Source organism: Mya arenaria, chromosome 3 (assembly GCF_026914265.1).
Source record: "Mya arenaria isolate MELC-2E11 chromosome 3, ASM2691426v1".
NCBI lineage: Eukaryota > Metazoa > Mollusca > Bivalvia > Myida > Myidae > Mya > Mya arenaria.
Window position 1 is genome coordinate 19,925,829 of NC_069124.1, and position 16,682 is coordinate 19,942,510.

The following is a 16,682-nucleotide window of genomic DNA, read 5'->3' on the forward strand; positions in this document are numbered from 1 at the left end:
TCAATGACAACCGGCATGAGCGTAAATATTAAACGTACATATTTATAATCGTTGCTTGTGAAATGTATTGCATGCCGATAGACGATTTCAGTGGCTGGATCTGTACTTCATAGCATAATACGGTAAATATAACAATATGTTCTAACTGACTTAGACAATAATATGTATGAAACCAAATAATGAAGTCATGTCTGTTATGCACCAGTCAATTGTAACCACACCCACACACCCGCCTTTGACGTTCGGTCCAGCCATGCCCGGGTAAAATCCCCACCATGCGGGGACGGACTGCTGGTAAAATCCCCACTGCGGGGCCAACGGGAAGGTTAAAACACGGCCAAACAATTGTCTGGGGCATTAAGTCGTTAACTATTTTACGCGGATATTTAAACCGAAAGGCTATTTTATTAGCTGAAAGTGTAGTTTTGTAATCTTATATGGTTTAGGTAAAAAATTTGCTTATTCTAAAATCCGTTTTCTTCTATCCCTCTGAGTCAGATAATTTACACAATTGCGTTCTTTTCACTATAAAACAATTAAATTCTCCCACTTAGTTTTATCACATTGCATTTTAAGTGGATTCTTATCAAATTTATCATAAAACAATACCATACCTATAGTTTATGGTCACTTTAGCAAATATATGAGAATTACTCTCGAGTACTTTAAAACTGGAAGTAAACAAATTACCTACTTTGAAAAAGAGACTTAAAAGATTTACAATGACATCTGCCGGCATAAAGTTAAGAACTTCAGGATTTATTGAAAGCAGTTTTGGAAATCTAATTTATCACTTTATTATCTATGTAAAGATTGTAATATATATTATAGTTTTAGCAATTGACACTTTTGTTTGTTAGATGCTTAAAGGTCTAATGTACGTATGATCGGATGGTACTATTTAAGGCTAGAAACAGGAACACTGTAGGAAAGAATAATTATAGTTAAAGTCAAATACGAAACCTGCAATAAAACTGTTGTCTGCTTCATACACGTGAACTACTTGTCATTGTGCCCCTGTTGTCTGCTTCATACACGTGAAATACTTGTCATTGTGCCCCTGTTGTCTGCTTCATACACGTGAAATACTTGTCATTGTGCCCCTGTTGTCTGCTTCATACACGTGAAATACTTGTCATTGTGCCCCTGTTGTCTGCTTCATACACGTGAAATACTTGTCATTGTGCCCCTGTTGTCTGCTTCATACACGTGAAATACTTGTCATTGTGCCCCTGTTGTGTGCATCATACACGTGAAATACGTGTCAGTGTGATCCGATCCAAGGCTACCGTGGTATTAAATGGTATCTTTACTAATTTTATTTCATCTTTGTAATTACTTTTATGATATTTCAGTGGAAACATATCTATCAAACATTGAACAGAATACATATAGTAAATTAAGTAAAAGTGTAACAAATCCATATAAGTCAAAAAGCACGTGCTGAGTGTGTGTGAGTGTGTTTTACCTGGATGAACAAATAAATGCAACCATTTACACAAATGTTCATTACAGTTTGAACGTAGTGTTTACGCCTTTGCTATGGACTCCTGTGGTGACCATCGTGATCCCACACCGAGCCTTTTGACCCCCCCCCCCCCCAAAAAAAAAAAAAAGAATAATAAATAAATAAATAAATTAAAAACCTGCAATTTGTTTTCTATTTGCGCTTTTTTTTGATCAAATTTGAAGTACTTTGTATTCGAAAACTATAATGCTGTCACTTGAAATTCGATAAAAAAAGGTGCGAAATTGGATATTTACTTCGGTGCATCTTTGTTAATAAGTCTGCATGAAAAAAGTGACATTTATTGTTAAATCGGGACCTCTTTTTTATTGACTAGCGAGAGGGGTATAATTATATAAAGTACTATACAAATTGCAAAAGATGCGCAAGTTTAGCAAACAAATAGCGCCTTTTTCTTGGACATTTTCAAAAGGCGAGGGTGGGATCGGGATGGCTGTAATAGGATTCCGTACTTTACCCTAATTTATTAAACTATTGTCTGTTCAACCTTAAGTAAGCAAAACTGGTTACAAAGGATTCTAATTGGAATTTCTTGTTTCAACGACAACATGAACTTCTGGAATTTATCGACGTTTGTTAATATAAAAACTCTTGTGCAAACTTATTAGACACTTTTATCATTATAACACAAGATAGTGGTTTTCTCAGTCGGTTAGGAATCACGAATTCTACTTTTACAAAGCAATCAAGTGGGTAGATTATTCAATGAACATGCATATTTATAAATCTGTAGAATCGATGTATCTTTTATGTGCAAGTCCCTAAGTGTATTTGGATTATATCCTTGATCTTCAATAATCCCAAGTTTCAATCACTCTAAGAACAAAAGCACTTGTTGATATAATACTTCGGATATTCGATCAATTGTCGAAGTCTGCTTTGAATAAGACTCGTACAAAGACCATGACAAATACACACTTTCTTCTTTTTTGTTCTCAGTTCCTTTTTTAATGAAAGCACTGAAAGCGATTAAAGGATGTGTGTGCGACAAGCGTGATTTTATTTTGTTTTTACAATTCTGTTCACAGTCAAACAATCGAATCTAATTATTTTTTTGAGAGGCCCTTACTGTAACCGAGAGAACCTGGCATTGCACAAGAATAGGTAATGCAAATTGATGAATTAGCTTGTTTCATAACAGTAACTGATAAACCTTTATGAACATTCCTTCCATCTCGCAAGTGTATTGCTAGTGTTAAATCAATTAAATGAAACCCAATATTGGCTGAGGAAGTTTTGACTAGTTGTAGTAGGTAAAGCAAGGCAGGGTATTTTAGTCAACATATTTCCATTTTCTGCGTTTTTATCTATAGTTATCTATTACTCTAGGCTCATCACCAAGATTTATTTATGGTTTATTTTTGCACCTTATTTTACGCCCGTAAAAGGTATTTTTCGTTAATAATACATGATATCTGTGTACGGAAATTATCGAATGGTGAAGGTCATGAAAACGAAAGTGATAAGAGATTATGTTTTTGGTCATAAATCGTCCGTGTGAAGTTTATTGGTCACTTATGTGACAGTGATCGTCTTTTTAGAGTGTATTCTACTGTTTTTTTTAATAAATAACGCCTATGTTCCATCACGGCGAACTCGTTACAGGATAAACCGCACGGGCCTTCAATTCGTACTTTTTGAAACCACATAACACAATTCGCCCAATTTTGTAACCCCGGCGCATTTATCATTTTACATGTCATTCCAAAAACTAGAGTTGACAATACTTGATTTCGATTTGCGGTACTCAAGTCTGTAGACCTGCAGCCATCAGCCTTAATGCTGTGTGTGTCGTTGCTGTTAGTGCTGCTGCTTTGTTTTCATGGTGTCAACGATTAGTTGAGACGAGACTTAAGACCATAAGCTGAACACTCACAGCAAGATTATTAATTTTGTGTCGTTAAGTGGTATCATAAATACAGCATTTCGATTGTTAAACTCATTTTTTGTGGGATAGATAAACCTTTATCGCAAGGATCTGACGCAAAGGTATGGGAGCGTATATGGTATGCTGGTTATCTTGTCGTCTTGTTTCACATCAAATGTTTTCGAAACTGTATCGACATGTCTACTTAGTAACTGGATATGTTGACATACGTTTTATTGTAAATCAGTTTAAACTCAACTCAACTCAGTTTATTGTATAAAACATATGCACATGCCTTAAGCAAATATATCTCACGTAAAGGCAGGAATTGAAGCAATATCAAATAGTATTTTTTTACAGAAGATCAGAACAATATTATCATGGAGAAATGAGAAAAAAAATACAAGTTTGCATACTTAATAAACTTTAACAGGTAAATCAGAGATTACAGTGAATGTTCAGTTTTCAATAACGAATTCTACTTAGCTCGTTCAACTGGTTTGTTGTTGGTTTTCACAAAAAATAAGTCGCCATATTCACTGATTATGTGGACAAGTCTACATACGTTTGCAGCATGTCGTCTTATAATTCATCAAGTTGACATAAACCACATTGACATGACTAGATATTCAAAGGTTAATAAACTATATACGCTTCCATACAAATGCATACTTTATGAGGCGAGTATTCCAATGATAAGCAGTTTGAGTGATTCAACGTAATGAACCAACTTTTATTGCATCAAATCACTTCACTGAAAACAAATTACACCAATATTGCCAAAGTGTTCAACTCCACTAAGCAGTTGTTCCTTTCGTTGTTTACCAATCTCTTCAGCAATATTATCATTTTAAAGACCTGCCTCGCTTGTATTTGTTTTAACGGTGTCTCTACAAACATTTATCACTCCCATGTGGCTATAGGAAACACAATGCGATGTTTGCTTACTCTAGTCGTAGATACAGTATGGATCTGTATGGCATCTATTTTGTTTTACCATAACATGATTACCTAAATAACTTACTAGTGAAGTAATTGTATGATGTGTGAATTTTACAGACTCTTTTTATGATATCAAATTGGGTAAAATAGGATCTGCAGTAGAGAAGTGTGTTAGACTTAACTTAAGGTAAGCAGATTGCAACATATTAACTAAACTGAGTTTGAATGCAAGGAGATGATCTGAGATGTCTTGACCACATTTGGAAGGATTTGAGCTTAATTAAAAGCTAAGCTAAGCTAAGCTTATAGATATTGTTAGAGTATAATAGAAGCTAACCTTAAAGTGACACTCTTATTTAAAATCGATACATACACATGTATAACAAACATACATTTTGAGTGATAAACCTTTAACTACTTACTAAATAATGCATTTATGGAAAATATTAATTACTGATAACAAGATTGTAACCGTGTTTTTAATAGCTGGAAACGCGCAAATATTAAATGATTGGTGAGTGCTAAAAGATTTACAGTGATCAACTATAGTCTTATAAGATAGAAAAACCGTGCACCTTTCTTTCAAAATAAACAATGTGTCCTTCATAAGAACCATTGTATGTGATATTCATTCATCCTTTTCGTTAAACAAAAACAATTGTTTTAATTGTGGTATATCTTATTTTGGAGTAAGAGTGCATCTTTAATAAATGATATGAGCTAAAACTCAATGAAATAAGCTGAGATGTATTGACCACAATTGGAATGATTTGAGCTTAATTAAAAGCTAAGCTAAGCTAAGCTTAGATGTATTGTTAAAGCAAATTTAAAGCTTACTTGAGCTGGACTAAACTGTAGCCAATCTAAGCTAACTCTAATGTTGGGAATCATCTTGCCCAGGACATTTACTTAACTTGTTAGAGCTTTTAGCCAAGCTGAACTCGGAATAGATAGGAGCTTGGTCTAGCCTTGTTTAAGCTAAAATGTTCCGCAGATCAGTTAAGACGGTTTAAATAAAACAAGAATTAATCTTTATGATGAATTTGGTACAGTTCAAAGGGGAATACTGGATCTTACTTGATGCGATTATGTCTGTCAATCTTCCGATGAGACCTTTGAAACGAAGAACATTTGACAAGCACTTCACAGCATAGTGATGTCACACAACGGGTATTTATCATCACAGGCCCTGGGCACTCGAGACTTGAGATTCTCAATTACAGTTCATGGGCTCATTTGTTTGGGCTTCATGGTGATATGTAAATACTTGGGCTTATTGTAGACTTGTCAGGGATATGTTTGATTTAAATTGAAGTGGTTTCATGAGGATTGGCGCAAATTATTGACGGATTGAAGATGTTGGTTTTACCACATTTCATTGAGAAAGGAAAACAATAATTGCATAAATTATGTAAATGTGTGTAATTTGAGATAAAAGTTGGCTTCTGAACATTTCCGACAGTCTGTGGCGCAATGTTTGCTTGTGATGTGGAGAAACTCTATAATAAGCTCTGTATTGGACTTATATATGTTAGTTGTCAATATCGTCTCGTGCAGAGAAGAAGAATTGAATTGAATTAAATTTGAGGAATTATACCTATTTAAATGGTAATTGTTTTAATTGAAAATTTGCATTTATTTATATTCATAATTATGTTACAGTTGTTTCAATTGAAAATTACAAAGCATATATTTATGATTTGTTAAGAGTTTACTATGAAAGAGGGAGGTATTATCATCTCAAACAGCTTTACAGAATATGTATTTTACAATTAAAATACTCAGAGATGCAATAGTTAATAACGCAAAAATATTTGATAACACAAATGACATTTTAAAATTTATAAGAATATTGAGCTTATTTTCAACTATTTTCTTATGTAAGAAACTGAAAAACAAGTCATCTTTAATGTAGATACTCACAGCCGCGAACGGCCTTTTTTGAGCCCTGTGCACCCCACTTTTTATTTTTAAGAGCTATACCTGCCTACCCACACCTAAATATATGCAAGAATTGAAATACCAAACAAACCTTATTAATTTTGGCCTTAGCATCGAGCGTTGTACACATGACAATGCATCATCGACATAATTCTTTTGCTCTTAGAACGAACTGAAAACGGAACAAAACAGAGCAAAATAATTTGAATTGTAATGCTTTTAGTTTGTCATTGTTTACACTTATACATTATGCACTAGCAGACACAAACATGGGGAAATTGCATGACAATGCTTCAGATGAATGCGACCAAAACTGTATATTTTAGCATTTCAGAATAATGGCTATATGGTTTGTATTGAATTCAGATTTTAAGCTGAGCCTTTTTTGGACCGAGGTTTACTGGTTTGATCCGAAACCGTGTAGATATAGCAACACAATATTCAAATTTATTGGAATTCTGTTGAAACCAGTAGGACCAAAATTGAATTTTCTACTTGCTCTTAATGGATTGATGTCATATTTTAGTCATGGTTTGCTCTGGGTTTTTTTATTAATTAAATATCGCTGAAATACTTTTTGCTATTTAAGGCGCACTAGAAAGGTGTTTATGTTTTTATTTTAATGCATTTTATTTCTAACTCATTGAACTAAAAAGCATATGTTATATATATAAAAAATATTAAGCTTTACAAATGAGTTTTTTGAATTAATAGCTAATAAATTCCCAAGATAAAAACGCGTCAAAATAGCGCTAATATATTCAAAGGAGATAAACATGATAATGCATTAAAACTTAAACCAATATTTTTTGCCTTCATCTATACTGTGCGCCTTTAGAGTGTTATATGAAGAAGCATTCAAGTAAACTATAATTTAACGACTGATATTATAATTTTATTTCAGACTGAGGTCTCTTGACTAGAATACCATGGTGCTGGCAAACAGAATGAAACCGCTTCAGCTGGCCCCGCTCGGGGCTCCTGATCCCGATCCGGGGTCACATGACATGCGCGATATTGACCAGCGGTCACGTGACGATCTGCGCATGAGCGCGATTTCAAACACGCTCTCCAAAATGGAGGACAGTGAACATCAGTTCTATTCCAAAGACATAGCAAACACGATGGATCCACATCTTCCGTTTTCTACCCCACGATCTTCTTCCAGACCTTGCTCACAAAGGTCTAGGTCTTCAGTGACTGTTCCCACCGTGTTAAACCACACGATCCCCTTTACTCATAAAAATAGTGCAATATCAACGAATTATGCTAGTCCTCGACAGTTTGCCCTGTCAGCCACAGTCGTGAAACGTTCTAATGGGACAGATTTTGTAAAACAATTACGTCAGCAGACAGTGCCTTCGATAAAACTACGAGATATCGCGGAGAGTTCGTTGTCTTCTTTCGACTATGACGAGAATGAAGGTATGTTGCTTCCGTATTTTTTACCATAGAAAGATATCTTTTATTCCTCTAAGTTGGAGAGCCAAACGTATATACATAAACAGACGGTTAATTACAACAGTATATGGATTATTGCAATATACATGTATACATATATACAGAAGATTAATACAGAATATTAATTACAAAAGTGGTAATATGTAAATATATAGATGATGACTAAATATTTAAAGGGTCAACATACAACGACATTAATTTTTTGTTGTTTGTACAGAAGTTTTAGAGACGACACCAAATTATATTCAAACTAATACATGACATATTATACGGCAATATCTGACTTGTTTAAGACTCTTGACTAACAGCAGCTCTATATTACAGCATGTGGCAAGGGTGTCTTAACGAAAATAGAAATAATAAGACCTTTAAAGCACAGGCTTAAAATTTCAATATAATATCCGCACAACGTTAACGTAGTAATCTGCACAGCTAAAGTGCCCGGTTCAAATGGCGTAGACTTCTACAGAAAAAAAACATAAACCAGATTTCGTCACAAATCTTAGAAATACGTATACGCCCATCTCTCAAAAGTCGCACTGATTGTTTCGTGGGTACTTGAAGTCTATGTTTGACAGACAACCGTGAGTTCAGGCATTAAACGATCTTTTTTACATATTAAAGTATTTGCACAATTTGTGGGACTCTTGTTCTTAATTGGAAGCTAAAACGTTTGAAGGGGACACTGATGTGCAAATAGAACAATCACGCACTCTTTCGAAATTGTGAATATTAGAGACTAGGATAGGACATTTCATTGACTTGCTCTTCAAACTCATAATCTTATATCATGATTGTTCAATCATTCTATTAAATATGCTACCATAAGGCGAAACAGAAAGTGTTTGTTTTCAGTTCATGACTGAAGCTTAGCTTTTTAGTTATTCTGTATCCTTTTAGGTGATTTCTTTTCGTTAGTTTATTTTACCCGAAAGACGCAGGATGAATGTGTTATTTTTACAGAGCATCTAATTAGCATTGATCAAGACATAATTATGGCGACGGCTTTAAGTGTAGATTTGTCATTTTGACAGAGCTGAATATTTAATGTGGAGGATCCGAGGTCTAGTAGTAACACACTTGACTATCAATGCAGGGCTCGCAGGTTCGATTCCCCGTCGCATCACTAAATAAGCTTACATACACACACCTGAACATTTAAACTCCCGACCTACCTACCCTGTTTTTTTTAGCAGTGTAATCGGAATCAAGCGCTTATTTGTTTGGCCTAAACGTAATCGAAGTACAAGTTATAACTCATAGGGCTCAGTAATACAGCGGATTAAGGGTGGAATGGGTTGGAAGCCTTAATCTGTCCGAGGGAAGTATTTTTTTTCAATACAGGTATCTTCCATAGCCGGCCGAGAGAGTGTTTTTTGAGGAAACGATATTTAGTGAGCGTCCGCAGAACACCCTAAGCGAGAGTCGAGGTGAACCCAAAAAGGTAGTTCCATACGGGTATACTTCTATCCGTGGGCAAGATAAGAATTGCAAGCATGGCTAAACATTTGAATCTACTTATCTGTGGGGGGAAAAACACGTGCATACACCATTCTTGAATAAGAAAACCCATTTGTTGGACGAAGACCCCTGTCTCTACCCCTTCTTGCCACATGTAAACCATATATTGTTAGCTTCTGGGGGAGGTGCGCACATGCGCACATGCAGGTGACGCCCCAGACCTCTTATTCAACTTAATGGACCCGCTCCGGCAGTGAAGTGCCATAAATTATTCCGGTTTCAAATGTCACAATTCAAATTGTAGATAAATATTACCTAGTTACACGTTAACCTCAAACGATTTTCTGTATAATTTCAGAAGAGCCGCTGGAATTGGTGAAGTTTGCAAAAAAGCGCCAGCGGTATGTTATCGAAACAGACGACATTTACGTGCGCGCATGCGCATTCATGGGTATTACGGCATCACAGACGTACGTGAAACAGGTGACGACGACACATGCTGTCTCCATGGCAAATACGTCACTAAGCCACGTGACAATCAAACCAATTGCAATATCGTTAGTGGTAAGATGTTGTCAGTTAAATATAGAATGAAAATGACACGTGCACGTGTCAGTAATAATAAGTACAATGCATACGTCATAATAAGAAGTCAATGACAGATGCACCCATGTACACCATTAGTATATTGACTATTTTTTGATAATTTCAATCGAGACATTGAAATAAAAAAATAAATTGTTAGGTTGTTTTTGTTTTTGATGTAATATTCTATAAAACATGATTACGGCATATACTAAAATAAACGTGACGTTTTTGTTTCAGCGTGATCATGTGATCCATACGCTTGACGTTTCCGGTAACGACATCGGGGCGCTTGGTGTGATCTATATCGCACAAATGCTTGCCGTAAACGACACTATTATAGAACTGGTAAGACTGCCTTGGACTGCCTTGGTCAAATAAGACGAAATGCAAACTGGGTTATTAATTTATTTCTTAGAAAGGTACTTTTCATAAGTATAATTCATCTACAGATATATATGAAAATCTCACGTAATGCTTTATTACGACGCGCAACACATTGTTGTCAAGAAAAGCAACAAAAGGGCAGTTCAATTAAATTCAAATGATACTATCATTTTTCACCCCACAAAACTTTCACTTGTTAAAATGATTTCAAGAACCTATGCAGAACAATGCCTGGGCGGGGAGGGGGGGGGGGTGTTAGTGAACGGTGCCACCACTTACATCTCCCCGACAGTACATGTACATGAAATAGAAACTCAAATAACCCATAACGTACTTCTTTCCAGAACCTATCCAGTACGATGCCTGGTCGGGCGGGGCTAGAGGAGTTAGCGAAACAGATCATCAATAACAAGTCTCTGACTATATTGAGGCTCGAGAGTAAGTGTCGTACATGCGTTATACGGATTAGTATTGTATGTCGTTTAATGTCGGGAATGCGTTATACGGATTAGTATTGTATGTCGTTATATGTCGGGAATGCGTTATACGGATTAGTATTGTATGTCGTTTAATGTCGGGAATGCGTTATACGGATTAGTATTGTATGTCGTTTAATGTCGGGAATGCGTTATACGGATTAGTATTGTATGTCGTTTAATGTCGGGAATGCGTTATACGGATTAGTATTGTATGTCGTTTAATATCGGGAATGCGTTATACGGATTAGTATTTTGTGCAAATAATTTCGTGCAAGATCTTCTCATGGCATAGGTGTATGTATATATGTTTACAGTGTCGGGATGAAACATATACTAATTATTCTCTATTAGAACAGAACAGAACACACGTTTATTTCCACACATTACATCACACATATATACATAAATGAAGTAGATCATGAAAGTCCACGAACATTTTTCATTATTAAACATTTGCGTGGCGGTTTATATAAGTTTTATAGCTAGATGAGATTCTCTACAGAAACATAAACAGTAGCCAATGTTTTAAAACTGCACTCTCACAGATTGAACGTTTTGACAACTATTTTTGTCTTGGAACGAGCCATTGTTTGCGAAAATCCATGGAAATCAGTTATATAAGACTGCTGACAAAAAAAATAAGTTCAAAAAATGTTTTATACATTTTTTTTAAAACCGTTAGTAACGGTTTAAGCCATAAAACATTAATTTTCGAACGGAAATATGAAAGTCTACGATCTGATTTTTATTCAGCAATTTTATATCATTGGTTTGCAGGTATTAACGCAAAAAGTTGCTCTTTCCAAGACAAAAAAAATATAAAAATGTTGTGAAAATGGTCAATCTGTGAGAGTGCAGCTTTAATAATTTTTCAGAAATAATATTACGTACGAATCATTTCACAACTATTTAACAGGTGGTACTGAAACATGTAATAATCATGTATATAAGTAAAGGAATGAAATTCTTTCTCTGAGCAAATGCTTTATACACGAAAATTGAGAGATTTTTTAACAAACCAAATATGTTCTGTAATCAGCAATTCTATGGTTTTATACACATTTGGATGAGTACGATAACATCGTGGAATATATTTAGATCTAATATCTGTAAAAAGGTTGCATTCAGTCATAAGATGAAATTCGGACTAATATACATGTCGAAAATGTCGTATAATGTCGGGAATCGTCCGAAATCCATGTCCGTTTTGTTCTGAAATCTGGCCTTGATGTATTTATGTTATTTTCTTAACACGAATAACACTTCAAACAGATTACATTCGTTTCTGTTATTGTTTATTATGAAATCGCTAATCGGTTAAAATCAGTGTTAGTTGACTTTCGGTAATCACTTTAAATCCCAGTCAGTTAAATACCCATGACTTAACAGAACTTGTTTTTCGTTCCTGCAAGCACGCCTTTTGGTTGTGATTGCCATATTTTCAACCTAAGAAAACATAATCCCTTTCGGTGTATTTAACATATTTGCAAGTTCTCAAGAACTTTATTATAAAAATCCGAAAATCTGCGCGATTTTGTTTTTATTAAGATGTCATCCGTAATATATCTTTCAGTTTTACAATAACAGTCGGTATCTGACCCTAAAATATAGAGGATATTTGTTTATTTCAGTGTAAGATCGTATTTTATTTCACGAGTGTCATAGAAAAACATATTTTCACGAGTGGCGAAGCCACGAGTGAAAATGTAGTTTTTTATGATCACGAGTGAAATTAGATACGATCTTACACTGAAATAAACAAATTTTCTGTTTCTTTTATGCTTATTTTCGGAGTTTTATTTGTTTTTTATTTATTTCTGAATTACCCCCTTTTTTGAAAAGGGTGGGCTTTACGCCGCTACCCGTGGGGCGCCCCTCATGCATAATTATAGCTGTCAACTTTTCTACTTTCGGTTTGCTGAGAAATAGTTCTCTGCTATTCATTCTTATTGCTTAATATTCGCTCGTTTTTTATTGCAAAGCTTTATGAATAGTAAACATGAAGTATTATTAGTGCACTAATGTTCCAAAAAATAATGAAAACACTTTTTATTTTAACCAAATTACTACGCCGCTATTTATAGAATGAAAATTTGGAAGGTCAAATGTGTTAGCAAAACAAATGTGGATACTCATTGGATTTTAACCATTCTTCTTAGTTTAAGACTGCATATACGCGTGTTTTTAAAGTAAGTTAATATTCAGTCATCTTACTGTCAGAGACCAGTCTGTTTCGCTTTAAAATGTTTGTTTTCCGGAAGAGTAAATGCCACGCTAGTTTGTTGACACATTTTGAGATGTGGGTGGGGTAAAAAATATCGGATCTATCTGTAAATTGTTGTGTGAATTCTCCAGGAAGCTCATTTTACGTACTACAACGGTTAACAGTTCAAAATACATTTGAACGATGCTATAAAATTTTATTTATGTTCGAACAGTTGTTTTTGTCTGTAATTTGTTTGGAATGAAAGCAAATGTTCGAACATTCAGCTTCAAAGATCAGTAAAATGTTTGATAAACGGGATAACCGGTAATAAACGGTAAGTTGTTAATTTCCAATTATATATTTATTTAAATTTATAAAATATTTCTTTATTTTTTTAAACATTTTTGGACATAATTTACTGAAGTCCAGTGTTCTGTTTTGACCACTTGGCAAGTACATGTAACAACAAAGGATTTTAAAAGTAGTTCTGAAAATTGATATTTTCACTCCTTATTTTGCAGTGAAAATATCAAATTGATATTTTCACTGTTGTTATTTCACTGTTAAAACCCCATATTTCATCGTAAAGCATGAAAGAAATATATTTATTCTATAGCTGGTGTTCCCATTTATTTTGGTTTCATTTGAAAAAGTTATATGTGTAGAAAAAAATAAAGGTTAACAAAATACAGAGACTTATATAACATGCAAGCTTATAATGGAATTAAAACAACATTGTGGGTAATTTCACGTCCGATTTCAGTTGAAATAAGGAACAGAAATACAAACTACTGTGACTTCATATTTAATTAAGTTTTGGTATTTTCCTACATAAGAGTGATATATATGCAAGCGGTGTGTTTTATAATTATACCAACATTACATGCGGTCACCAAGCTTCGACGTCATGCAAGAGAAATACAGTCGAACCCCGTTGGTTCGAACTCGCTTGGCTCGATTTCCTCGTTGGCTCGAGCTGGATGTAAAGGACTGATTTCTTTCAACTGAATTTAAGCAAATCCCGAGTCTCGAGTTATTTTCACCGGTCCCTGCGAGTTCTAACCAACGTGGTTCGACTGTAGATTATTTGTGGGGTGGATACCTGAATTCATACTGCATCAGAGGTGGTGAATAATAAAATTGTCATGATATATGTACTAAACATTATCATGTTTATACTTACATAAAATGAATATCCTTGACCGATACTAAAACATATGGCTCACACATGTAAGTTACATATTTAGGACGTCTTTTTATGAATGTTTATTCGTTGATCTGTATCTGATATGATGTAACATTGATGTAGCAACTGAACTCAACTCAACTTGAAATGTTATTGCAATGTCCTTTTTGATTTTTCAGGCAACTGCTTAGACCACACCGAAACTGACGTTTTAATTAATCTTATGAGGGTAAGTACCCAATTTCAAATAGTAGATGGACATTTGAGATATTGAAATGTTTGGTGAGATAATTGCAATGTTATTGTAAAATAAAATGTACTTTTATCGTTAATAAAATTATACTAGTATTTGCTAAGACAATTGTACTAATATTTGCTTATTTGCTAAGAAAATTGAACAATTGTTTTTCTGAGAAAGTTGTACTTACATTTGCTATGAAACTTATAACATTATTTGCTAAAAAATGTACTTTTATCTGCTAAAAAACTATTATTAATTTTCTATGAAAATCATACTACATTTTGCTAAGAAAATTTAAAAAAAGTATCATTTTATCATTAATTATGTTGACTGGGTAACAGTTATTCAGTGAACAAGCTAGGGAAGAGTTATGCCCACTCCATTCACTTTTCTGAAGCGGGCAATTCAATTGTTATATGGCATAGAAGCGATTTCAACGGTGCTTATATCTGCTCTTAATCTTGGTGGTGTGAGCAAATGATAGTTGAGAATGTGTTGTTGTTGTTTTTTCAAATCCGTCGCATGTTTCCATGTAGATCGATTTTGACGGTGGCGTCAGTCACGGCCTCGGTGCTTAATTTCTTAAGAAAACAGAAATCGCAGAAGCTAACCACTAGAATATTCATTGAAATTCATAGACAAGAATTTCTTAAATCCGGATACTTGTATGCTTCTTTTTATCTAGTATGCCGATGTGTAACAGTGCGATCTTGAGATCAGTGTTCTTAATAGCATAAGGTCATGTATTCCGTCCTTTTCTAGAACTATATCTGCCTTGTTTTGTTCAATGTTGGATAGTTGTCAACGGAACTGTACTCTTAGGTTGAGAGCATTTTAATGTTTTCTTGGTACGGAATTAGCCCGCTAAACAAAGGTCTTTAGACGGTAATGATGTAAAGTGTTGTTTCTAAGACGGAAAATCTATTCCTGTTGGCATTCCTATTCTTCCGGGGTTTATGAAGATATCAGACATTAGTTACATGCCGTATGATTGTGTTAAAGGGAATTGCGTTAAAGAGATTGTCTTTCCACTGTTAGACCTCTATGAGTTAGAATCAGGATAATTATAATGTATATTTAATCATAAGATTGTGCAAGAAATATTCAATTAAAGGGCTGTCCTATAAACATGATTTATAACATCGGAAACATCGACTAAAATCTTGGTAGAAATATTATATAATTATATGCAAAAAAGGTAAAATCAAATCATAATGCCATAATATTAGTATATCACCTAAGGCTAAGCGTGCAATAATTTGGTCAAACAGCGTATGATAAAGGCTTTTGAACCTTTCCACTAAGTGACAGGGTCACAATAGAAATTTGCTGAAACATTTACTTTTATGAAAATATTGGCTAGCTTTCTTATCCCGTGCTATCTCGGTACTCCACATGCTTCTGCCATGCATTATTGTTTACGTAAAGTCAGTGTGTGTATACCGCGTGATAAAATGCGTCATAAATGCTACGTAGGATGGCAATATTTTAAATCTAAAAATTAATAAAAACAAATCTTAAATACTAGTACTATTAATTATTCAGCATACAATAAATTATATTCCGATTTTTTTTTATAATAAAGCCGTAAAATTGGATATTTTCTTGCCAAATAGCACGTGTCCGCTAGGTGGAGCTGTAAATCAACAAACAACGGGATTTTTAAACAAAATAAATAACCTCGTTTATGTACAGTCATAGACGATTGTTTGTTCCAAGTTTCATTAAAATCGGCCAACATTCATATTTTTCGGAGGAACAAAGATAACTTCACTAATTCTTCACCATTTTAAATGAAACATAGCGCAGTCTACGCCGCTTACGGAGCCCCGCCTTATGTCTTTTACTAGAGTTTGATTGAGAGTTTAGTTTCTTAAAACACTTCGACAAACCTTTTTACAATACGGCCGTCTGACGGAGCAATGTCAAAACATTATTTTGGAAACAGGTTTGTCGAAGTGTTTGATGAAACTAACCACCTTATCAAACTCTGGTAATGAATCCAAGGCGGGACTCTTAAAGCGGCTTTGTCTCATTTAAAATATTGTAGTAAAAGAAACAACACAATTCATGATATTTTTTTTTTAATTATGCTTCGTCGTGCGGTGTATTTACCTTCGTGAATATTGTTTTCAGAACGGTCCTGACATTGAATCCATATTTCTTGGTCACAACAACCTCGGGTATGATGGTGGAAAGCTCCTGGCCAAAGAACTGGGTAATAAGGTGTTGGTTGTATCACGCAGATTATAATAAATGTATATGGTCAACACAATTATATAGTTTTATAAAGTATGTAATATGTATTTTTTTATGTATTGATCATAAAATAGTAGGTGTGGACAATTCTACTCGCATGTTTTAACCACATGCTAATAAACTAAAACTTAAAGGATGT

At 34.4% G+C, this 16,682-nt stretch overlaps 1 protein-coding gene across 1 annotated transcript in view; it reads left to right on the top strand.

The window, feature by feature from the left end:
- The window catches only part of LOC128226987 (leucine-rich repeat-containing protein 74A-like), a 38,133-nt gene that overhangs the window by 14,218 nt on the left and 7,233 nt on the right, over window positions 1–16,682 (top strand). Inside the window, exons 2-7 of the mRNA XM_052937138.1 lie at window positions 7,183–7,703; window positions 9,559–9,764; window positions 10,026–10,133; window positions 10,517–10,610; window positions 14,223–14,272; window positions 16,421–16,502. Of these exons, the coding sequence (XP_052793098.1) occupies window positions 7,208–7,703; window positions 9,559–9,764; window positions 10,026–10,133; window positions 10,517–10,610; window positions 14,223–14,272; window positions 16,421–16,502 (1,036 nt within the window). The 5' untranslated portion in view covers window positions 7,183–7,207. The remainder of the gene's footprint in view (window positions 1–7,182; window positions 7,704–9,558; window positions 9,765–10,025; window positions 10,134–10,516; window positions 10,611–14,222; window positions 14,273–16,420; window positions 16,503–16,682) is intronic.